The sequence below is a fragment of the Myripristis murdjan genome, chromosome 16 (assembly GCF_902150065.1).
Source record: "Myripristis murdjan chromosome 16, fMyrMur1.1, whole genome shotgun sequence".
NCBI classification, from domain to species: domain Eukaryota; kingdom Metazoa; phylum Chordata; class Actinopteri; order Holocentriformes; family Holocentridae; genus Myripristis; species Myripristis murdjan.
In genome coordinates, this window is record NC_043995.1 from 18,152,265 (window position 1) to 18,178,608 (window position 26,344).

The 26,344-nt window shown below is 40.0% G+C and overlaps 1 protein-coding gene across 1 annotated transcript; it reads right to left on the reverse strand.

Annotated features, from left to right (window-relative positions):
- dgat1b (diacylglycerol O-acyltransferase 1b) lies at positions 1–26,344 on the reverse strand. The gene is made up of 17 exons (XM_030073274.1): positions 25,925–26,344; positions 24,960–25,047; positions 23,055–23,095; positions 22,512–22,597; positions 14,922–14,974; positions 14,244–14,349; positions 8,129–8,257; positions 7,353–7,421; positions 7,093–7,196; positions 6,193–6,231; positions 5,888–5,929; positions 5,647–5,691; positions 4,501–4,613; positions 3,425–3,490; positions 2,918–3,005; positions 2,147–2,209; positions 1–1,976 (listed from the first exon to the last, which is right to left on the reverse strand). Exons 1-17 carry the CDS (start codon positions 26,146–26,148, stop codon positions 1,827–1,829), a joined length of 1,506 nt encoding a protein of 501 aa, XP_029929134.1. The 5' UTR covers positions 26,149–26,344; the 3' UTR covers positions 1–1,826.

Sequence of the window (26,344 nt, forward strand, 5' to 3'; positions counted from 1 at the left end):
CATTTATTATATTAAATCCATTGTTAAGTGGTACACATATCTGATTTGAGAAAATGTCACTCCTCCACCTAAGACGTCAGTGGCCATAGTGAGAGGACGTCTGATTGCTCACTGGATGACTGCTGATCCCTGATTCTCTGAAAGTGACTGAATTGATCATTTGTGATAGCGTGGGAGGAGTGACTGGTGGATTTCACATCCCATTGGACTGTGAACCTTGAGCAGACTAATGGTTTGCTCTTTACCCAATCTAAAAAAATGCAGCAGGTAAGATTTCACTGTCCATTCAATTGCCATGAAAGTATCTCATTATATATCCATATGTACATGTTTATGGTAACTGGAAAAACATATGCATATGTTTTGTTTGCGTATGTGTTGTCTACTTGCCAATTCACCAAACAAAGAAAAGCACGAAAACTGTCATAGGTCCCTCAAAACACACATCCTTTGTGTTTCAAGCAGTTTTGCTCTTCATTTATAAATGTAACACACACGGAAAACTGAGATACACTGGCACAAAATAAACCATGGATAACAACAAGACTGGAATATAATTCTTTGAATGTTGTATTTAGACACAAACATACTGGATTAAAACACACAGAAATTATAAATTGGCAGCAGTCCCAGAAACAGTAGCTGCCACAGGGATCTGAATAAAGAATAAAAAATATTAGAATACCTGAACTTCGAAACTTCATTCAGTGATTTTGCATAGTGTATAGTTCTTTGCAGATTTGGCAGAAACCTTAAAAAAAAAAAAAAAAAAAAAAAAAAAAACAATAAATAAAAAGTCTTGGCATTGTTGGCATTGTGCAGTATTAATGACATTTCAGAAACATAAACCTGGGCATTAATGTTGGTATTTTTCATTCTGCCATTGCCAAAGTAAGCCTTGATGAAAATGAAAATCGACAGCGATAAAATCCTATTAGCATTCAGTACATTCATTTTTTGCCAAGACATATTCAATCTCACAGTGAAAACAGAAAATGAAGGCCCAAAACTCACATTAAAGCAAGGAAGAGGCATGTTTCATAACTTCTACGATACTCTCATTTCGACAAAAGGCACTTGAATCATGTAATCGACCTAACATTTGATATAATTCAGCCACTCTCACCCAACAAGCAGAGAAATATTCTAACTGAATGTTAAACATAACATTAGGTCCCATCCAGACGACTGTTGAAGACTTGTATAACCAAATACACACTAGAATAAACAGGATGACTATTTCCTTTACTTGTTTACACAATGTGGTTTAATTTGCTCCATTTGGCATAAAAAAAGAAACAGAATAAGGCCGAGCGAGATTAAATCGTGCACCTCTGAACCTTGTTATTGTGGAAGCACTGGAGTAAAACATCAAATATAAAAATATGAATGAAATCGTATAAGCTGCTCTTGCACTGCCACGGACGTTATCCAACAAACATTTCAACCCAAACTGAAATTCTACATAAAATTACCTGAGTGCAAAACTATGAACTATGAAAAACTATGAAAAACTGGCTTATGTCACAGAGGTGAAACATTACACTATTTTTTCATGATTATTTTGTTTCGTACTCATATTTTCACTGACATATCCCACTATATCAGCAAACACATTTTATCCATTCCTATTTCTCCCAAGAGAGATGATAAAGTTGCCTTGAGGTCTGAGGTAAACATACTAACTTACTATCAGCAGCGGTGATACATCCTGTCCTATCGAGGGCGCTACTTGTCTGCAGCAGTAGTGGTGTTTAAGTGTGTGTGTGTGTCTCTGAGAGAGTTATATATAGCGAGAGATATGCAAACATAGTCGTGTGTCCATATCATTCAGTCTCCTGTCTGTGGTGCAGGACGTAGTAGTCGTGGACGTACATCAGGACAGCAAATGGTTGACCAATGATGAGTGAGATCCAGACTGCAGCATTGCCATAGTTACCGTGCAGGAAGCGGCCAACAAACCAAGCCAGTGGGAGCTGATAAACGCAATAAATGGAAAAAAAAAATGGATGATTGTTATTCTAATGACTAATTTTAGTTTTTGAATATCTGCAATGAACTCCAGAGTGTATCGTGTTGTGCTGTGCTGTTGTGCTTCAGTCTGATGCTATGCTGACATGTGTGATGAGCATCAGTTTCTCCTTACCTGAGCCATCATGCCCGTGAAGGCCCACAGCCTGAACATCCTCAGAGGAACACTCACCAGGTACTGAGACAGAAAGACAGACAGGCAAAAAAAAAAAAAAAAAAAAAAAAAAAAAAAAAAAAAAAAATGTAATGAAATACTGTGTATTACAGTCTGACAAGCCATACAGAAACACTCACCTGAGACAGTCAGTCAGGTCAGATAACATTATAATGCTAGTGGGAAGCTATATTTTATATTACATACTGCAGTACAGACTCCCAAGGAAATTAATCTTAATTGTGCTGTTGCTGTCATTTTAAGTCACTCTGGGTAAGAGCATCGGCATAAAATGTAAACATGGTGTACAGCCTAAGCGCTCTGTGAGGAATATTCACCAAGGGTTTGTATAGAGAAAAAAATCCTTGTAACACTACGTATAAATAGAGAAGTTATTCTAAACTCATCTGCCAGACAAATGGAAAATAGGTATTATGGTTGAAAATCTGTGAATTCCATATTGTGTTTATTTTTTTAATTGCTTATCAGGATCACCTGACCAGATTATCCAGGTGAACGTAGGTAGAAATTTTGATCCCCTTTTGATTTCACTTGATAAAAAGCAAGGGAGACAGGAAAGGGGATTTTTAAGCATTTTCTTATACATCTAAACTTTGCAAAAGGGGGTGAAGGTCTAGTATTAAGCAGGTTGTCTTAATGTTTAATAGACTCAATCTCTGTTCTACAGGCTGAAAAATCACCTGAGAAAGTGGTGTTGGGCTAAGCACTTACCTCATGGAAGAAGGCAGACAGGAAGAAGACAGCTGATTGGCTGGCCATTTTACTAAACCCACTCCTCAGCAGGGGCTTGTAGAAATGGCTTCAGGACAGATGGATGGATTGATGGACAGATAGATGGATGAATGAAGGGACAGAGAGAAATTCAGAGTTAGAAACCAAGTCACCATTGATAAAGATTGTAGAGATGCTTCAGGACAGAGTATTTACAGTGGGGTAGTGAAATTGATTAACTTGTAGATTAGACAGTCCTTCATTCCTTTTGTCTTGTTTAATATAAACCCCACTCCTAACTTCTGCTGCAGTGTCGAGCTCACTGCAGACATTGTATTTATTACTACCAGTTTACTCGCTTGCTGACAGATGGATCAGTCAGTCTCCCAAACAGATCAGTGTACATTGTTAAGTCTGTCTGTCAAACCCACTGGTGGTACCTTTTTTTAGCGGTACCGATATAAATCTCATCGCTCCCTCCCAGTACGTTAGTGTGTGATAACTCACCGTAGACACCACTTGTGAACAGGGATGTTCCAGTTCTGCCAGAAATATGTCACCGTCTCTGAGTTCCTGAAAGAGGAGTCAGCAAACAGTGTACCAAACCTCTAAATAACTGCCATGTGATCTAAAACAGTTTGATTAATATTTGTGAACATGAAAAAGGTCTCTCTAAACTTGGAAGTGAGCAAGACTCTAATCTGTAATGTCATGGAAGGAGGAGCAATTTAACAACTGAGTGATACAAAAGTAACAAATACAGCCAGTAAAGTAAATCAGTACCAGTTTACAGTAAGACTACCCATATAAAGGGTTCATGAATGGCTTATAATTAGATTATTAATTAAGTTGTAAACACTTTTTTGTTCAATATCAGATCTTGCCCCCTACATAACACTAAATAGGCTGAAATACCTTTAAACCCCTCAACATCCCTAACTGACAAAAATACTGACACTTTTTTTTTTACTGAAAATTCAGTTTAAGTCCCTTAAAAACAAGCTTGCACCTGTCACCTTCTACAAATTTTGAAAAAAATCTAAATTATCCTCCATACACACACACATAAAGCCTGACTCATCAATCAACTGAAATATCATCACAACTGTACTCTAACCAAGTGCAATATCCAAACTGCATGAGCTTATTATTATTATTATTTTTTTTTAATAAAGATAAAATGTGTGACAAAAACCATTATAACACTGTAGGTATGTGATGTTACAGAAATGCCCTGGCCTATAAATTGTATTCTCAAGCCACACACCACAGTAAAAATGTCATCATCATCATTTCACAGTTTTTTCAAAAATTATTATTCCCACTGAAATCATGAATCACGTTGTAATCACAATGTCAACAATTTCAATGATTTTTTTCCATGTCATTCAGCTCTAACGCACACATACACAGATATTCCCATACACACATATGCGTCTATGTACAACCTGGGCCAAACTCACACACCTAGACCAACGTAGTCCACCAAAATTCAGAGCTGAAGTTCTCACACACACACACACACACACACACACACACACACACACACACACACACACACACTCACTCACTCACTCACTCACCACCAGTCCTTGTAGAACTGTCTGTCTCCAAAGCGCAGCAGTTCAGCAGTGAAGTTCATGGAGGAGTGGAAGAACCAGTAGAAAAACATCAACCACAACAAGTGATTTGGAACCTGGAGAGAGAGGAGGATTCATACTGTGAAAAGAATATATGTGCTTGTAGCAACTGGGTCAAGGATTAGACATCAGCGGTGCTCCAGCCAGTCAATGAGATTTACTACACACTGGCAGAAAAGCTTATTGACTGAAGCAGGGAAGCTTGCCTGAGCAGCAGGCCTGAAGCGGCTGCTACTACAAAGTGCTACACCGAAACCCACCAGGGGAACATTTATCTCAAGACGGTGGACAGTGGGGTGGCATGGTTTAATGTATGCTCTGATTAATTTATGACGGAGCCAAATAAACTACAAGCAAGTACCAGAATTAAATCAAGCAACCTTCCTTGCTATAGAGTCTGAGCAATAAATTTAATATATGAGTATAGAGGAAATATTCTTTTTCATGCTGTTATGTGACACAACAGAGCTCAGCAAATACCGAGAGTGAATGTCCTGCTGAAAAGCTTGTTTACTGTAACTGAAAGCTCTGCATTTAGATTATCTTTCATGAGTCACAGATGAAGCTAACATTGCACGAGGAAGCTTCAATTTGTGTGGACTGTGTGAATAACTTTCTGGATAAGACAAGGTTTTTATGAAAACACTGATGCTATCTAAGTCAGCAAAGATGACAAAGACTCTTAATATGTGATCAGCTGAGACAGTGACAATGGTGCTGTGTTTACCATTGTCTCACTTTTAAAACAAATAGGGGATGCATGACCAAAACACTTGCCTGAAGAACAAGTATTTTGAAAAACTGAATAAGCATCTCCCCAAGGAGTATTCTACTAAGCGGGATTAGCAATTTAGCCAGATAACTTTAAAAAAGCATTACTGAATATTTTCTGAAATTTCGTCTGGAACTGGATCATTATCCTAAACCCAACATTGAACCTTTGGTTTACAGATTCAAGTCACTATCACCAGTTATGTGGCTGAACTTGGTTTGTGGAATCCCTTCCCGGTGGCTGTAATTATAGTGTTTTGTGATGCCATGCCATGTGGTATTGTGTTTTGTGTCATACTGTGCTGTTCACCAACTCACAGCCAGTCTCAGGAGTCTCTCAGTCATCCTGGACAGATCCATGTCCTACAGGACAGAGGGGGAAAAAAGCAAGAGACAGAAGGCACTCTTGTCACTCAAAACACAGACTGTTGGTCAGGACACTAAGAAACAAGGAGAAACAAGGCTCAGGAGTCTGTTGCATCTTCCTGTGACAAGCTATGATACACTGATATTTGTGTCGTTATTTGCACAGACATCATTTTCATTCTGTCTTCCTTACCTCTAGTGGTTTCATGGAGCTTTGAATGATAGGAATCATCCACTGACAGAGAGAGGAGAAAAAGCAGAGTTACAAATAAAACAGTTTCACTCAGATTAAACTGTAATAGAAAAATACAGTGTAATTATTAAATAAGGAGGGAAAGGTTATGAGCTCCTGTGTACTAATGTGTTAATCAAAAAATGCATACCACACCATAAAATGACATTTATTAAAAATTTTAATAAAATAATGAGGCTTTAAATTTAAACAGGTAATGTTATAGCACTATGCAATCGGTTTTGGATAGCATGAGGAAGTTGTACCTGCTGAGTGAGACCAACCAACAGCTGGATGAAGAACAGCTGAGGACACATGTTGATAGAATTGATTAACGTTTATATTCCCAAACTTTCTCCCACAATATCAACAGAAAACAAGGAAGAGGCATTGAAAACATAAAGAGAATTATCAGAAACCTTTTTATCCAACCTCAGATAACTCTTAGTCAATATACCGTACCAATATACAGTCCAAAGCATTGTGTACATGCAATCACCTCATTATGTCAACAACATATCATCACTGGAAACGAACTAAACTAACTGTTAATTTATTAAAGATGGACGTGATACAGAAAATCTAGTTTGTGTTGCTGCTGTCGCATTGGGGAGCTAACAATAATATTTTTCAACAAGACATGATTAGAAAAGTCCTATCCGAGTTTGGTAATGTCTCTAGCTGTAATAACTGCATCTAATTATCAGATTTCAAGAAGTGATTCACTTTGGTTGCCAATTTGAACAGCAATTGTACAAGTATGACTGGTCAGTGAGCTAAAAAAAATCAACACACCGGTATTGTTCCTCAGATGGTATTCTCTAAAATATATCCACTGATGTAGACATGAAACATGTCTCAACACAGTAAAATAAGCCTTGTTTGAGCCATGCTGACTCATGGGACAGTGGTTTGAGTCCTGTTTCTGTGGTTTGAAGTGGGCTGACAGGTTGAAGCAGGAGAATAAGTGATACCTCCTGGACAGGATGCCAGTCCATCTCTTAACATCAAACAGCAAAGCATCTGGTCCAATCCCAAAGCCCCGCGTTTCAGAGCAAACGCTTTAACCACTAGACCATTGATATGGTGACCTGACCACACATCTAAGGCTAGTTTTTGATGGCTGATGCTAACATGGGATATTTCAGACAACCTGTCTCTCTCACCATCTCAAACAGTCTCCTCAGCAGGAAGCTCATTCGAATTTTGGGAGAGCGAGGGAAGTTGAGCTCATAGCACAAAGTCGGAGCAAAGACAAAGTAGTAGAGATCTAATGAGATGGAGAAGGAAGTCAATGAAAAGATTAGTCAGAGTGTTAAGACTGACAAAATAAAACAGTTCAGTTACATTCATAAATGAATAGTGGATGACAAAAATCAGATCTGTTGGGTTCTATCTAACATGTCAGCAACTTTGAGTGGAGTACCTCGGATAGTCAGGTTGCCAGGGTAACAGACCTGCTGGTCCCCTCCATTGAAGTGCTGTGCAGAGGGACCTGTGAGAGAAATTCAATATTAACGGTTTAATGTCTTGACACTGCAAATTGGTTAAATGGTCTGACTTGATATTGCATTTTCTGATGGTGCACTTACATTAATGACAACTGAAAACAGACAATACAACCCCTCTTACCACAATGTTAAGTTAATGAGCAGTTTGCAGCTCATGTGCATCCATAAACATCAGAAAGTTACGGCATGCTTGATTTTATTGGCCTGGCTCAAGTAGCAAATCCACTGCTAATCAGGTAACATTCACTAAAACTTTGCCACAACTAAAGCTGTATGAATTCATTTAGGAATAATTACTGCATAGTCACACTCAGGTATGCTGATCATACTTTTGTCCGTCCACCTATGAGCTGCAGTATCAAGGGTTGACCATTAGATGTCACTGTAACAGCATGGGCATGAGGGAGAAGGAGGAAGGGATCATATGGAGCGGGGCCACCTCACTTTTAATTAAAGTCACAACAGACATAAACTGAAATTAATTAGCTAATAATAGTGCAGTCATTCTCAATTACTTAAGCACAGATGGGTGTGCCAACCTTGTCTTACCATTTTTTAAAATAAAATCAACTTGCTAAATACATTGATTTCAAAAGGACTGAAGCCAGCCTAGTCTGCATGCCCATTTGATTGTATGCGCAGCTGCTCACAAACACACTTGTGTTTGTTTGCGTGTATGTATGTGACTTACAGGACAGTGATCGGGCCAGTTTCTTGGCCTTGACAGTGCTCAGCTCCCTGCACCACAAGTTGACGTCCTTATAGGAGTACAGCTTCAGGAAGAGGATGGTGTACGTACCAAGAACAAATGCACCACCAACTATCAGAGAGACAAAGAGAGAGAGAGAGATGAAGACAGTTCAACGTTTCAATATCTTGATAAGAATAAAGCTTGAGAATGAGAACAAGAAGAGGGAGGATGGAAGGAGGAGAGACAGGGAAGGGATGAGGAAAGGAAGAGCGAGAGAGAGAGACACAGAGAGAGACAGAGAGAGAGAGAGAGGGAGAGAGAGGTCATCATTTGATCTTGAACAAACAGCAAAGCAGGCCCACTAAAATAAATCATCGCAACTCAGCTTGAGAGCAGTCTAACTATGCCAAGGACATGATAATATAGTCGCTATGTTGTTTACCAGTGTTTTGTGTGTGTGTGTCTGTGTGTGTATGTGTGTGTGTCAGTGTTGTGGCAGTGTTTGTGTTTGTTGGTCAATATAAAAGATGCTTTGATGTGAGATTAATCAACATTTTTTGCCAATTGCACACACACACACACACACACACACACACACACACACACACACAGGCCAAATGAGCAGTTTGCTTACCAGAGCTTTATCAATAGTCACCATATGCTAGATGGAAACAGATCATGCTGGACAGAGAGGACAGAAGCACACACATTCACTCACAAGCGCACACTCAGTCACTCAGTCACTCAGTGAGTCAGTTACTCGCTCACACACACAAACACACACACACACACACACACACACACACACACACACACACACACACAGTACAGACAAACAGACAATAGGCAAACAAACAGGAGCCTGCACACACCTATACACAGGCAAACAAGCACATGTGTTGAGAGCCAAAGATGAGCGTTCACACACACACACACACACACACACACACACACACACACACACACACACACACACACACACACACACACAAACTGACTGGTGTACCAACAGGGTGAGGTAGAGGTCAGCACACCTGGCATCAGACCATAGCAGATCTTATCCATTAACCATCTGTCTCTCTGGCTCAATGTGGCTTCTAGACAGCTAGATAGCGATCACAGGAACACACAGAGAGGCGGAGCTAAACTGGAAAAACATGCCAGAGGGGTACACAATCCTCTCCTGCTCATAAAGTCCCATCCAAATCAGGAGTGTGTCAGATTGTCTGTGAACCAAATCTAAACATCTGCTGTTTAAACCCTGTCATTATCTTAGCCATACTGATTCTGCGTTATTTGTTGTATTTGCTGTCAACAGACTCTGAAATACTGGGGATGTAATGATTCGCTGATTCAAACTGATGCAGCAGAATTAAAGGCCTATGCAGCCCATTTTTGATAGTAAAATATGTATTTTCAGCCAGGTCCATATGCTTGTCTCTGCCAGTTTTGTCAGCCCAGTGAGGCTCCATGTCACCGTCATGTTCTACTGTTCCTCGTTCCAAGAAAACAAACTTTCCTCTCTACTTTTTGTGCACTTTGTGCAATAAAGGCATACTATGTAAAACTGCCAAGGGTAGAAAAAGTACAAAAAAAGCATAAAATAAGCATGAAATCTGATAGCTGAGCCTAAATGGTTCTCACTGATTTGATACATTACATGCTTATTCCACATTTTTTGACAGTCTTAACAGTCTTCCACCCTCAGTTTTGCACACTACACCTTTAACCCTCTGATGCACGAATTATGAAAGCCTGAGTCAAGATTTTTTTTCTCATGTGTTTTTACTTTTCTTGGGGCATGAACATTTTTGTGAGTCTCCATACTTCTTTAAGGATGCAGGACTGGTATTACCATGTCATTATACTAGTACTAATATGTTTTCAGCAACAAGAACTGACAGTCTCTGCATAAACCTCAATGGAGGGGAGCAGCAGGGAGCATTCTAACAGCTGATATGCAATTCCACCATAGAAACTATTGCATTTAGGAGAAAATGACTTTTAAACAGCTGTCCACTGTAGTGACCGCCATGCACCAGAGGGTTAAGATAGTTGACGAGGAGCAAATATACAATGCATATAATACTTTTTCAGTAAATTGCAAGTGTGGAGCGGATCACCTTTTAGATTTCCAATAAAGACGGAAAACTTGATCACAGTGTGGTAACATGCAAAACCTGCCAATCAACAGGTAGCAGAACTAATCTCGTGACCCCAAAGAGATACAATGAACTGGAATTCAGCGTCCCTATTTGGGAAAAAAAAAATGAAGAAAGAAGGTAAAAAGGCATCGAAATGTTCAAACAACAGCTGTGCATGGTCCAAATCAAGCTGCTGCACTCTTTACATTTAAGGATCTGCATGGTATGGTGTGGTAAAGAATGAGGGGTTTGCACAACTTGCAGGAGGACGCTCTCCTCACTTTGTGTAGGAGACCAATGTAATCTACATCTGTCCCTCACACACATAACTGCATCATACTGAATCACACTGTATTGCACTGCATCAGATTGTATCAAGGCAAGACTGAATTGAATTGTACTCAGTTGTAACCTGCCTAAAATCTATCTTAGCTGTGCTGAATTATTGATCACATCTCAATGAGGATGTGAACTGATTTCAGGGGAGACAGACACCCCTTTAGTAAGCACTGATAATTTTGCAATGTAACAAGCATTAGGGGGGATTGTAATTTCTCAGATTTATGTTTTCATTGACTAATTTTTGTATTTTGAAACTCTCTGCCGAGAAATCAGAGGAAATAAATTACAGCAGAGGTGTACACAGTCAAGCACATCAAAATAATGAAATAATGCCAGTAGCAGTAGCTAACAGCTCCCCCCTCTACTATCCCTCAAAAAAAAAAAAAGGCAATTAAATGTGAAAATAAGCTTTGGATCACATTCTTCCACTACACTTCTGGAATCATAGCTAAATGCTGGTTGCAAGTCTATCCAACTGATAGCGCCTGTCATACACACACACACACACACACCTGCCCTCTGTTGTTGCCCTTCCTGTGTGAACAGCGGCGCTGAGAGGAGAACAGACAGACAGATGGAGTGACTCCTTTACTCCTTCGCCTCCCAGCGAGAGAACAGATGAGAGGAGAAGAGAGGAGAGAAGAAGGTAGGACAAGAGAGGAGGAGATGAGATGAGAGGGGAGGAGAGGAGAGGAGCAGGGATAATGAAGTAAATGGAAAAAAAAAAAAACAAAGAGAAGGAGATGGAAACGACACAGCAAGGCTCTTATAATGAGAATGGAATGCACTTGCAAGAATTCATGTCTCAAACAAAACCCCCAAACCCTCTTGCTGTTAAATTCAAGAGGAATGACAACCAAAGCGTCATTAACACAGTTACACACTTTACACTCTAAACTCACCATCTGTCTCGCAATCGGGGTAAAATGAGATCCGTCCCAACTGGAACTTAGAATAAAGGTCTAAGGAATGAGGCTATGCCAAAAATCTTGCTGTTATCTGAGCTAAATATATTGCCTTAACGACATAAAATACTCCTGCTGTGTTTTTGTGGGCTCAATGACAGATGTGACCTTGGCAGTTAACGGTTTCAAGTTTTCAAGTTCATTACAAGTAATGGACACAGTGGCAGAGACGGCCAATTATAGCCATTGTAGAAGTCCCACATTCTGCATTCAGCATACAGGTGGCAGGCTGGCCTGTGGGAAGACACTGGCCAGTAACTCAGAGGTTGCTGGTTCAATACCCATCACAACAACAGTATACATTTTGGCATGGACTGGAATTGGCCTGGACTTCCTGATAGGATACAGTTAACGATTCTTGGATGACGATTAAATTTGGGATTAGACCTACCCTTTTTTTTTTTTTTTTTTTAAACACTGGAGGATGGAAAACAGCTGTGTCACACTTTCCTTGAAAATGCCATGGCAATTAAGCAACAATGTTCACTCCACTTCAAACAAAAGAAAACTATGCTTTAAGTACAGACAAAATATTATAGGAATAATATAGGGTAATTATTATGCGTTTGTTAAATTTAAAACCATGCACATCAGGTGCCCTTTCCTTTTTTAAAAAATGGGTGTATGGTATTTTGGAATCAAACCTTTCAATATTTTTATGCAGAAAAAAAGGGCACTAGTGTATCCTGTACTGTACAGTTAATATCACCATTTATCATCCGGTGTGTTGTGTGGTCTGTGGAGGGTGGCCATGTTTTCTGTCAGGCCGCCTGATGAAGACAGGAGAAAGTGACCCTTGGACGACCCTGTACTGTCAACCATGCCCACCTTGGCAGCTCTCTTACCCTGCTCCTCTCCACCATCCTCCCTTCCCCTACCTTGTCCTCCTCTCCTTCTCTCCTCTCCTCCCCTCCCCTTCTCTCTCCTCTCCAACTGGATATAATCCAGTCATGACCAACTGGCTCCATTAGCACTAACAGACACCAATTATGACACTGTATAAGCGACTTCTTTTACTGCAGCATGAGACTGGTCAGCTGCTCATACGGCTGTCCTTTTATTCTTTTATCCTCAGTTCCTTTCATAGAGGTAAAATGTTCACTATTCCTGAATCGATAAATGTATAAAGGCCCAGTTGCAAAACGGATGCTTGCAGAGTTATAGATTTGGTCTGTTATTTGCCTTTGTTTGATACTTGGCACTGTGAGAAAAAATGGTGGGACAACTCTTCCTACAAACTAGAAGGTATTTACCGAGGAAATTTCTGGTAAGAACAATTAATTACCAAGAAATTGCAATTATAATCACGTTTTAAATATCACATTTTCTTGGAAACACCTTGTATAAGATTTATATTAGCAGTAACCCAGGTTTATTTGAGTCATTAGAAGAAATTAATATAATAATTTCCTATGTGTTGCCTTCCTTAAATTCCAAAAAAGTCATAAAAGGTAGCAGCACCTACTGCCACTTTACATCCTAGTTGGTAGTGGGTGACGGTCTTAAAAATTTTGCTTACTGCCATCCTGATGTAGATAATGAAGTTTCTGAGGAATCTAAATGTACAGTTTGTATCTATCTGGAGTCACAGAGAGAGTGAGCTGCACCACAGCAGCAGAAACACGCAACTGTAGCAGGCTAGAACAATGGGCTCAGTGCTGGTAACTATAAATAGTAAAGGCCCCAGTATACTTCATAAGAAGTAGAACTCATAGGACAAAACATGTCTTGCAAGCACCAGATGCAGTGATTCGGGTTCTTTCTGTGTTCTTTGTGGCAGTCCCCCAAGACAAACTTTTCTTTTGTGTTTTTTTACTTGAGATACCTCCTCCTGTCCATAATTGCTCCTGCTGTCACCCGGTCGCCAGTGAAGCCAGGGGGCAGAGTTCATCTTTGATTTTGTCTCATTCACTACCTCCGGTGCCGCTGGGAACAACATGTCAGCAACCTGTTTAGCCATTTTACATAGTCTGTCTGTAAGGGTTTAACATGATCAGCATTATTTGCCTCACTATCTTCACTGTTTTTGCCACTCTACTGAAATTACAGCAGTTGCCACCCATGAGCAGATACAAGGATACTAGATATTTGTACACATATGGCTACTGTGTTCACATTAGATTCACCTGGATCTACTTACATACAGAGTTGACAACCTATATGCAACACATCTCCAAACGCAGACAGGATGCTCTCTCTGTCAGTGTACAACAGGACCTCCCCTTGGTTTAACTATCAGAGCACATCTACCACTGTTCCTGGAGGTAGCCTCAAAAGATGTCATGTCTACTGAAATGGCTTAACAGCTTTGAATTAAGCTCTTATAATTAAATACATATAGAGTCTATTTTTTTTTTTTTAAATTGATAACACAGATTACAAGTTATGAACTAGTGGAATAAGACCAGCAACAAAACACTGCTCACATAGTTTATTCTGATTTTAATGAGACTATTATTAAGCAGGAAATCTATAAAAATGATTGGGAGGGAAGCCACCAAAACATTTTATTTCAGCCTTGAAATAAACAACTTACACAACACACAACAGCAGGTATGGGCTTGCACAAAAAATATATATATATATATAAAAAATATACATGCAGACCACTCACATTGAAAGGCTTGCAGAGAGCTAATTTGTTAATGGTAGGGAACATTTTACCTGGAGTCATGGAGGGGACCAATAGGACCACAGCAGCAGGAAAGATTAGGGTGACTGACAGGTTAATGCAATGGACCAGCAACCCCACATGTTCACTAAATGAACCCTGCACGGAGAGAGAAAGGGAGTTCCTACATTAAATCTGTTACTGCACTAAAACGTCCCATTTACAACCACGGTCACCCCACCTTGTTTACACCGTGATTTATGGACTGAAGATTTTCTCTGTAATTGTGATAAAAGCACTGACAAGGACAGGACAGCTAAACACGAAAAGCAAATGTTACATCTTGATGCCAAACTGTTCAAAAGCATATATGAATATGCCCAACATGTACAGCGGATGATCAAACAAAATCTAGGTTTTCTCATTACATGCTTTCAGATGGGACGGGGGGGATCAATTCATTGTGGGCCACGGTTTTAGAAAAATAATCCCTCCTGTCCATACAGTACGCAAATATACAGTAAAGAGTGCTGCAAACTGTTCAGTGCTGTTAATTCACTAACATTTAATGCCACACCTATTCCTTGACTTCTTCCTCGCTGTGAACTGAGAACACCCTGACAGGGCGGTGCCGAGTAAACAAACAGGAGTGGGGTGAAAAGTTCTCTGAATTCATCAACAGGGCAGTGAAATACCAGTGGCTCACAAGCAGCCAGTGTTCATCAACTCACCATTGACAGCTGCCTTTCTGTGTAGAGAGCCACCAGAATGAACACGTTGGACACTGAAAAAGACAATCAAAAATCAGTTCCTCTAAAACAATACCTCTTTACACTGAGAATTTTTTTTATTTACTCAAAGGCCTGTAAGCAAAGAGTAGGAACCTGCAGAGACACAACACATTTGCTAATTCCCAGCCTGAAAAAAAAAAGTAATAAAAAAAAAAAGCCGTTATCTAAATCTCTGAAATCTGACAGTCTTTTTCTCTTGGAGACGACTGATGACAAAAGACACAGCACAAAAACATCAGAGTCCCTTTGACTTTGTTCTCCTTAGGTGGAAGCAAGGTTTCACACTGTGTGACATACAATATCGTGAAAACAAAACTGCTTTCATCTAGCAGCTGTAAAGGTTAATATGATAGATAGATTTTTTTCTTAATTTCTGAAGGACTGACTTTGTGGAAATTCAAGGTTAGGCTTCCTGTAGGACACTGAGACTTTAACTGGCCTGTTATCTGCGACGGCGTGTTATGAGTGTATTTTGTAGTGCTTATTCCAGGGAGAAGTGTTATGCATTATACATTCAAATCCAAGAGGCTATGAAATAGGCTGCACAAACGATCTCCAAGGAATGTCTCATAAGCCTCATGATCAAGAAGCAGCTATAATGAATTCAAGCTAAATTTTTAGGAAATAAATGTTCACAGGACTAGCTTTGCATGAAAAGTACTGACAGCTACAATATCCACTTTTTAGGAAATTAGGTCTCTCATATTGGGGTGGGGTGGGGGGGGGGGGGGCTTACTGAGTAACTGCGTTTGAAATTATGTTACTTTTGATTTTCTGAACATTGAATAAACTTCATTATTTGCCTTAACTTGAGAAAAAAAGTAGCTAGAATTCTGAAGGGCACTAAACACATGGCTATTATCTCTCAGAGCCAGTCCATTTTATTGGTGAAATTAGCACATTTGCAGCAGGATAGGACAGAGGGACCGCACACCAGTGGTGGGGAGCTGCTGACCGCAATGAAAGCACAAGTGTGAAGGAAGACAGTCGCACACTCACAGCCACGATGTAAGAATAATTCTTAAAATGATAACATTTCCATAACAATTATCCAACAGCTGCACACCTACCCTTTCACACCAAGAACACATTTAGCAGCTGCAACAAACACCCAGAAATATCCAGGGTATGACTCAAAATTATGTAATTTTGCATCCAAAATAAAGGCCTACAACTTGTTACTTCATGAAAAAAAAAAAAGATAATTATTGAGGTATGCAAAACTTTTGAAGGAAAAACACTGACTGCATTTTCATTTGAAATATTCCTGTAATAATCTGCTCTAAATTGTGTTTGTCAATAAGATTTTAACTTAACTTATTTTCCCGGATTTCCTGACATTGACACAGACTCACATTGACCAGGCTTCACTTTTTATCTTTTTATTTCTGTGGCTGAAATGAGCTTTTTTTTTTTTTTTTTTTTTTTTAAAGTAGCACTAACAGATGTGATGTTGGTTTTAAATCTAGTTAGGTTCAAATGCCAGACCTTTTCTACAACAGATAATAGACTGTGCAGTAATCTTTAAGGCATGGCATGACCTTGTTTGTGGCCATTTAGGCAACATTTCTCCATCTTAACTAACAGTCGTGGCAGCGTTACTCATGCATGTGCAGAATGTGCAGAAACCACTGGAATGCAGATCCTTTGTCAACATGACTAGACCAGACTGAGCCATGCTGATGGCACATAACTGCAGAAACTGTCCCGTCCTGACAAAAGTGCAGATGTGATGGCTCCAGAAAGCTTGTAGAATGGGAATAGTTGTGGTATGCCAGATCTGAATGATAAGGCATTGGGCTCTAATCCGTCTAATGTTACGAGGCAGCACAAAATGTGTTGAATCTCTGAAAAAAAAAATAATAATAATAATTTGTGGATTTGTTTCAAATAATTTTTCAGTTACAAAATCACCCTATGCAGACGCATAGGAGTATGCACTGCATAGGGGTCTGCACCTCCAATTAGGTTAAAAGAAATCAAAAGAATTATTAATTGAAATTTGGTTGCAAAATGGCATATGCGCTGTTTAAATACAGTGAGATCTCTTTTTGCAAAATGACTGCTAACATGAAAAATAGTGTATTGTCAAAATATATAAACAGCTTTTTCTTAAAAATAATAATAATAATAATAATAATAATAATCAGCTAAGACCACAACCGGTCTTACAGCTACAGGATTCAACCAGCTATAGTTAATAAAGTTTAAAGTTCACCATTTACATAGCTATCTTTATAATTCAGCCTCCTCATTTGATGACAATGCAAGAAATGTATTTATTAAAGCATATCTATAATAGTACATGTTTTAACTGTGTAGAGAGGCACAACATGCCTCAGCTTCCTTTTCAACCTATTACAGAAACACATTTTGTCTACTCACATCCCATAAACACATTTGATAACAGTCAAAGATAGATGACTGCACGAAAACACTTGATAAAAACGCATTTTTTTAAGGGATGATAGACTAATCCAAATTGAAATGTATGTGATCATTTATAGATTTTAGAAAACTATAATAATACACATTAAATCAAGCATCACACATTTTTAATTAGGACAGAGGCAATTTTGTCCTCTTTTCTCTATTATTTAAAAGGCAGAGCAGGCCCTATTTTTTGACATAAGAAAAGCGCTGGGAGAAGGCTTTGTTAAGGTTTGCACAATGTCAGCATGGTACCATGGGCGGCTCTTAACCACTAAGCAATCTCTGAGCACACAACCATGGCAGGGTTTAATGAATTTGTAATTTTACAGCGAGTGGAGAAACCGCTGAAGAGACCTTCATCTTGATTTGACAGTTACTGCACAAACTTGTAATGATGGATTAGATGGTGTGGGGCAATGTGACATGTGAATTTAGCAGTCGGTCCCGTGCCATTATGTCAATAGCTTTTCCAATGTCAAAAGCTATTGCTGGGGTGATTTCTTGAACAGAGGCTGCAACGAATATAGTGTTACAGATAAAGTTTACTTTAGTAAATGCAACATAATAAAAAAAAAAAAAAAAAAAAAAAAAAAATCTTTACAGCCAGTAACTTGAAACAAAGTGAAAATAAGAACTTCAGTGAAATGTATTGTACTTAATTAAAAAAGCTAATAACTTGTCAGTCTATCACAAACAGTCTGGCAAGATCAAAAAACAAGTTAAAATATGGGATTCAAGTGAATTAATTTGTTGTATTTTGCCTCTCTCCGACAAGTTTCTCTCTAAATCTTATTAACTCTTATTCTAATGATATTACATCTTGATTTCTAACTATGTTATCTGAATCTGTTTGCTACATTAAAAACATTGTCCTTGGCCTCAGTAATGTAAGTGGTAATGAGTGTGTGAGCTCTATCCAGCGCACAAGGCTGCACTGTCTTGCTGGCACTACCTTCTGTGGGCAGAGGGGGCAGCTGGTGCCAAAGTAGGGCAATATTTTCTGGGTGAGGGTGTCACTGAAACTATGCAGCACCGCCTACGATTTTCAGAGGTTTCCCTAATTCTGTTTCCAGGAGTCTGCAAGTAGATATACCATTTTCTGCCCTGATCAATGCTTTGTATTCCCCTTGCTCGAGTTGGATGATCCACCGCCCACCCACCACCTGATTGTACTGGTCGATATCCTCAGCTACCACGCCAACTTCCTGGTGCTCGCCGTTTCAAACATCCCAACTGTGATTTGCAGAGTCAAAGTCCTCAGACACATGAACCTCTCTCTGTGAGGAAGCCTCTGTTTACTTTCATAGCCTCTGAATGTCACACTGGTCAGGTCCTCAGATGCAAGGAAAGTGCAATCTGCAGTGTTGGGGTCCAGAATTATGGGGGTGAAGCAAGCCAAAGCTGTCCTTCATTTTCTCCCGCACTCTGAAGGTCAGGTTGCAAATGTGTTTGGGCACATCAATCAGCACTCCAGTGACCTCCGCTGGATCATGTAGGCTAGTTGGTGCTCTGTTTCTTTTATTATGGCACCCTACTTCCAGAGGAATGAGAATCTGCATTCAGTGTCTTTATGAACTTTCATCACCTCCTCTATATTTTGGATTTTGTCTGAGAGGTTTAATATCTCTCTTCTCAGTCACTGAGTTTTCTCCTCCATCACAGAACTCTTCTGCTCTTCTTCTACCACACCCCTCTCTTCCTCATACTTCCTTGGAGCAGCTTCCCAAACTCCTGCCTGATCTGCTTCTCTAAATACTGGGCCTGCACCTTAATGTGTTCTGCTGTTTCACTGCACATTACTAAAAATCCTTCCAAGTCCCCACACTTACACAACAAGGCCTCATGATTAGGCCATGCTAAGCCCTTTAGCTCCACAACAGGTTTGTCTGTAGGTCTGAATCAGTGTGGCCTTTTGAGGACAGATGGACAAAACATACAGGTTTATGAGTGACTGAGTGTCTACCCATGCAGACCGCAGAGCAGCTCAGGTCCTGTTAAAGATTTCTGACTTTGTCTCTGTGTAAAGGCTTCACACAAGTTTCTAAGGGCCAGGTTTCTATGAGGTTCCTTCAGTGAGGATCTTTCCCTGCAAAGTGGGCACTCCTGAGCTCTCATCTCAGTCTAGTATGTCTTCAGACTGGGTCGACAGAAACTGTGGCTACAACAAAGATGAACAGGATTGTCTTTGAAGATGTGTAGCACATAGGACAGGAGACATCCTGTCTTCCTCCACTGGGAGGAGATGAATGATGAAAAGCACTGCAGCTGGAATCTAAAATAACCTCTTGGTTGGCTTGTGGTTTTCAGTGGAAAGCACTGAACCAAACTTTCATGTGGGGATTAAATGGTTAAACTCAAGATTAAAGTCTTGACTGAATTCAAAAAAGCAAAGTTTCTTCTCCTAAGAATCACTTTAGTGAAGGTAAGACTGTCAGATAAACTCAGACCAGGATGAACAAATGAATCTGTCCTAAAAGCCACCCTCTTTTTATACAAGAGGGGCAGCAACACAGCTGATGGCTAATGAGAGCTGAAACAATCATTAAAGCCATCACAACAAGTGGAGTTTATTTTCTGTCCATCGCAAGTGAAACACACTCATAGTCAATGAAAGGCCTAAAGTGCACACTAATGGCCCCAGCTCCAGCCATCTTGAGATCCTGGTTTGATAAAGAACAGCTGGATGGGGTTTTAAACTAAGTGTTCAGTGCAGCTTGGGTGACTATACACTTGTTTCCAACTAACATGCTATGAACACTGTAAGGAGCAGGTCTGTATGGTATATAATTAACAGAAAGTCAAACTTGTTGATGAAAACACACTTTAAAACCATTTGTGACCATGAATACTTTGACCATGAATACTTTGCACAACCTATTTGTATGTTCTTTGCATGTGTTCATTGCATACACACACATTCCTAAATAAACTGATTCATGTGAAAAATGCAAGCACTGAAAGATGGGGGGAAAACAATCAGATTTATAACTGTAACCAGTTGCATGAACTGAAGCTCACTTTTTTCTAAAATCTTCTCTGCAATATTAGTTCATCTGTTGCTTTTTGATCACTCCATCAAGGTACTTTTTATCCTATGATGGGTTGCTAGCCTGCTACTTATTCATCACCAAAATGTCTAAAAAAGTAGCACAGATGAGCACAGAGCATGTCTATCCTGACAAGACACTTCCATATGTAAAAATACACATGAACATTGTAAGAGTATGAGGGCTCTTCAACAGACAGACATGTTTAACAACATTTCATGTTGAATATGTAGATGTCTTCAAAGGTTATGATTCCATTCATATGTTCACAAGCATATAACTTCTTTTGTAATCTGACAAAATTGTTTTCTGACTCCATGAATTCCATGAATTATTAGTACAAATCAACGAAGTTCAACTATCTTGGTTAAACTTCCTCTGGCCCACTGTACATGTCTGAAAGCAAGTGAAAAACAAATGCAATTAATTCCTACTTTGATCTCTTTTGAAAACAGGCCTGTTGAACCTCTACTGAGCACAAACAGGCCAATCAAGCAGCTACTGAGGACACGTTAAGCATCTGTCGAACACAAAACAGCCTGACATCCGGTACTGACTGGCCAGCTTTTGAGGGGATTATGTAGATGTGAAAAGTTTTTTTGGCAAACTCTTTTTTTCTGTCTGGAAATCATTTTTCAATCAGCTATCAGGAAATCAGCTATCAGTAACATTTTACTTTTTTTTTTGTAAATTTGAAAACCCTGCCCAAGGACACAATACAGTTGTATCGAAGTGAAATGTCTTACATAAGTGCTAACTACAAAATTAACTGTGGATACAGATAGAAAACACATAAAAATCTGACATCGTTACCTGACTTAAAAGTTTACCAGACCTGGGTTCTAAATGTCACTGACACTGTTTATTTGTTTATTTTTTACATATTGTAGAGATGATTTATCAGATCACTATAAACTGTAGACTAGTCATTTACTCTGTGGTATGTGTGTATGTGTGTGTGTGTGTGTGTGTGTGTGAGTTGCTGCAGTGACTCTATAAGTACTCATTGCCCTCTGGGAATGATATGCTTTACTGTCCATGCTACTGTAAACAGCCTCCCATTCACACCCGGCTCTTCTGTCCTAAGTGCAGTAATTCACATTAAATCCATCTCTTTCTCTCTCTCTCTCTCTCTCTCCCTCTCTCCCTCTCTCCCTCTCTCCCCTCTCTCCCTCTCTCTCTCTCTCTCTCTCTCTCTCTCTCTCTCTCTCTCTCTCTCTCTCTCTCTCTCTCTCTCTCTCTCTCTCTCTCTCTCGCCCTCTCTCTCTCGCCCTGTGTCAATGTTGTTTACATCTAGCTTCCCCACTCCTTTGGTCTCCCCTGCTTTTACCCTGCCTCTTTCTTTTCAGCCCAGGATTCTTCTCCTCTCCCCAGCCATTTCTCTCTTTCCTCCCCTCTTACCACTTAATGCTTACCCTACATCACCTTCTCTCCTCTTTTCACTACCTCTCTCTCTCCGCCCTCTCTCTCTCTCTCCGTCACAGAACTGCTGTACATTATATAGGGCAGGTAATTGTCCCTCAAGAGACAGTGTGAGCTGTGCCACTGCAGCGTTTCACTGCAATAAACCATAAAGATAAATACAGAAAAACTTTGGATAGAGGAAAGAAGTAAGCTTACCATATTTGTCAAGTTGTGCCTTGAAATAATACAGATAGGCAACCTTTCTCACCCCAATTAAATTTTGCCACTCCACTGGCTAAATATTCTCATTTTCAGAAATAATTATGACACTTAACATCTGATAAGCTTATTTATTCATTCATTCATTTATTCATGTATGTTTTGGCATAGTTATCATGTGATTCAGCGTTAATCCTTTTTTGGTGAAGGTTCCTAAGGTTTCTAACTTTTTGCTGTGGTATCCCACACCTGATATTACAATTAAGACACAAACTGAATAGTATGACAAAACGGCAAGTTTTCAAATTGCCTACATGTTTGCTTTTATAAAGTTGGAACAGTTTGAACAAGTGATTTGTGCCTCACTGATACACTGACGGAAACCAGTCAGTACAGCTTTAAGACCCATTTTGCAGACAGTACCTACCAATTACGAGGCATGCTGCTGGCCAGCTATAGGGGTCCTTCACAAACAAGGAAATCACCTGAATAGGATCCACCAGAATACCATACCTGAGAGAGAGAAAAAACAAACAAACAAACAAACAAAAAAACATAACGTGAAATGGCAGTTTAATATGTGAAATTTAAATGAAAAGTATTTGTTACTGAATGGACTGTGTTAAAATAACTTTTAAATCAATTCAAGGAGTGAACTGTCTTCAAAATTCAAAAGATGTAAAACTGTGCATGAACAGTGCGGTCATACGCTGGCATATTGGTAAAAAGTACAAATTATTAACATTTTATTGTAGCTCTGATTTGGTGTAAACCAGTTTATTCTGTTTACATGCATTAGATATTATCCGAATGTCTAATTAAGAATAACTTACACTCGGTATAAGCAATAAAACAAGGGTCAGTCATATATGAGCATCATTACCAGGTGCCTCTTGAAGTGCCGCTGTGTATTTGTTGGTAAGAACAGAACAAAAATGCATATAGTTTCTCTTAAGAATATATAACTTACTTTAACAGGTTCTCTAAGAAGAGGCGGGCATTGCTCAGCACCTGTGACACAATGCAAGTGTTAAAGATATTGAGCCAGACTCCTGCATGTTTGTACATGTGAGTGAAAGTGAGGCCACAGACTGAGAGACAGGTGACTTCAGGTAAACAGGTCTAAACGGGCTAGCTCACACCCTCTCCCTAATTGTTTGCCCTTTTACATCCCTTCTTTATTCCTCCCTGTTTGTCAGCCTCTGTCACCTTCCCACCAGCTCCATGTTTCCTTCTCATCCGCATAATTCTTCTCTCTTTCTTTCTATCATCTCTTCATTTCCTTCTTCCAGTCCATCTCCTTCCCTTTCTCCTTTTATCCCTTTCTCTTCCTCTCCCACTCTCCCTATTACCTTTTCTCTCTTTCATGAGTCTTCCCTCTTAATTTAATAAAAGCACTCTCCCATCCCTCTCGTCTCCTCCCCTCCTCTACACTCTCTTCTCTTTCTCCATCTGCTTCTCCTCTCTTCTCCACCTCTCCCTATACCCTGTCTCTTCCCTCTTCTCACCCCTTTCATCCTCCTCCTCCTCCTCTCCTCCTCTTACTCCTTTCATCTCTCCTCCTCTCTCCCTTCCTCTAAATGGATTGTAATATCTCATTACCCAACACAAAGGCTCCATGCCTGGGGATGGGACAGAAGTTCAGTGGGACTGAAGGAAAACCTCCTGCGATGAACACAACGATCTGTGTTCAAAGCCCGGATTAGCAGCAAGCAGCCTTCACTAGCCTCATCTCCTCTGCTATTCTCTCCTATTCTATCACTTCTCCCGGCCACAGAGGAGGAAACGCTGCAAAAGATGCTGAGGGAACCACATCGTCAGACCTTGCCAGTCTCGGCTTGAAATTACTCTGTTTATAAATCATTTTTCATAGTTTTGACAATTTAGAGGGGAAAAAACACCATTGTTATATGTTGTGTCAATGTGCTTGTTCGAAACAAGTGAAGCTGTCTTGAATAGGTGTTTAAAGATTTAAATATTTGTTAAGTTATGGCTTTTTATTAAAAACAAGCTTGTGTTTCAATAAAAAAAAAAAAAAAAAAACATCTACGTAATGGCTACATAAATTGGCCTAAAACATCTTGTAAAAGGTTTGATAAGTCTCCATATTCCAAATAAATCCCCTTGCGAAGATTTTCATTTTTTGCAGCGCATCTAAGCTGGCAGGCAACCAGATCTGACACAGAAATCAGACGCAGTGGAGCCGCTGAAAAGGAGCGGGTATTTATAGAAAGATGTGGAGTAATTCTTCATTATTTCATTTCATTTTAATTCATTTGATTCTATTAATCTATGCGGGCGGATTATCCGCTCGGTGACCGCTCTCTCTTTCTGTTTTACAGTGAGTTGTGCAAATACGATGAGAGAGAACAGGAAGCTAACGGACGTGAACTGATGGTGGACGGTTTTGGATTTGGTGATACTTTGCCTTCACATGAAGCCTGAAAACTGCAGAATAGCACCCTGCTGCTACATTGTTGGCCCCCAGTGTTTTTGCTTATATTTTGATCAACTGAAGTGAGCTAAACAAGCTGAAGTTTTCTGTATGTATTTAGAGGCTGTAATGCAGGATAACACTGCAATGAAACAGGGCTCTATTTTTAACAACACTGATGTATGAAAGCACCAAAAAATTCTCCATCTAGAAGTAAAGTTTGATTATCTTAAATCAGCCTATAGTTGTAACCAGAGCAAATATGGAAACGAAGGTCACCATGGATCATTTATGGTATTAATATCTGAGTCCATGCAATGTGTTTATGCACACAGGTAGAAAATTTAAAAAAAAAAAAAAAAAAAAAAAAAACAGCACAGGGTGACACAAGTGTGACAGGGCTGAGGTGTTTCTTGTGTGGCCTGTGTGTTTTGGACTTACCAACATGACCACACACCAGTTGAGGATTCCTCGGTAGTTTCTGTAGCCACTGCCTGAACTTAGTAGGGACTCCTGCAACTGGTGACAGCTGGAGAAACAAAGCAAAATGAATGGATGAACAGCTGGATGAATGGATTATGTAACGATAAATCTGTTGAGCTGCACAGATGCCTGGGATGAATGTTTAAAGCCAGGAAAACAATGGGCTGAGTCTATTTTTCATTTGATTCATGATCTACTGCTTTCATACACTGCACATCAAAAGATAAAAACAAGGCAAAAGAGGACAATGTTGGCTTTTACTGCCATTCAAGGGCGCCAATGTTAAACTACAAAAAAAAAAAATACAGTAAAATGAGTGACACTAGCCAACAACTGATGAAAGCAGTCTTCATGGCTGCCGACTGGAGCATAATTTCAGGTATGTGTCCAATAATTAGTCAGTGAATGAATGTTTGGAGGTATGTTTGATTTGTGTGAGGGTATAGTTGTTGTTGGAGTCATGAAGGTGTGAGGATGACAGTGAATGGAGGAGGTGGGGCAGAGCCTCTTCATGCGCATAGGACCCATAATCCCTAGGTACACACCTGAATGAATGCACAGTCACTGCTGATGAAAGAACCCACAGTGAGCTACAGTATTGTTACTACCAGACAGACCTGACACATGTAGCAGTGATGTAGGTTTACTGCTGCTTTTGACGCCACATAAATGACAGAAAGTGTTACTGAATGTACGAATGAATGAAAAAAGAAACATTAGCAGCAACATGAAAACAGGCAGCTCCAACTTCACATGGCTGTTTACACTGACCTGACCTGCGTAGGCTACTGTAATGCCTGCTTCCATGGGGTATTTTCCCCACAACATTAGCCTAACATTACGTAGGCTAAATAGTTGTGTGCCGTGCAAAGGTGTCAGAAACAAGACTCCAAACTCGCACAAGTGAAACTTTTCTTCCTTACCGCAGTCTGTGGGCCGGGTCATTCTTTCTTTTCTTTCTCTCGTTCTTGCTTTTGCCCTGTGTTGACTCCTCGCCGTCGGGTTTACTGCTGCCGGCGGACACCGCGCTCCGGCTCGCCGATGCAGCCCTCCCGTTCACCGGCTTCAAGGTCGCCCCTCTCCCCGCCGCGATAGTCGCCCGTCTCCGGCGAGAAATGACGGGCCCGACCGCGTCCGAGTCATCCATGTTTGGAGAGGTAAACAACTTTAAACGCCTGACTGAAGTTCAGCACTTCCCTTTGCACGGCCGCATGCCTGTTGCTCCTGTTGACTGGGCGTAGTGGCCTCAGAGGAGAAGGAAGTGGAGGGATTGGGAAACTGTCCGCCCAAAAGCTCATATTTCCGTACAGTTGACACAGAGGCAGTGTGTTCATGACGCCACA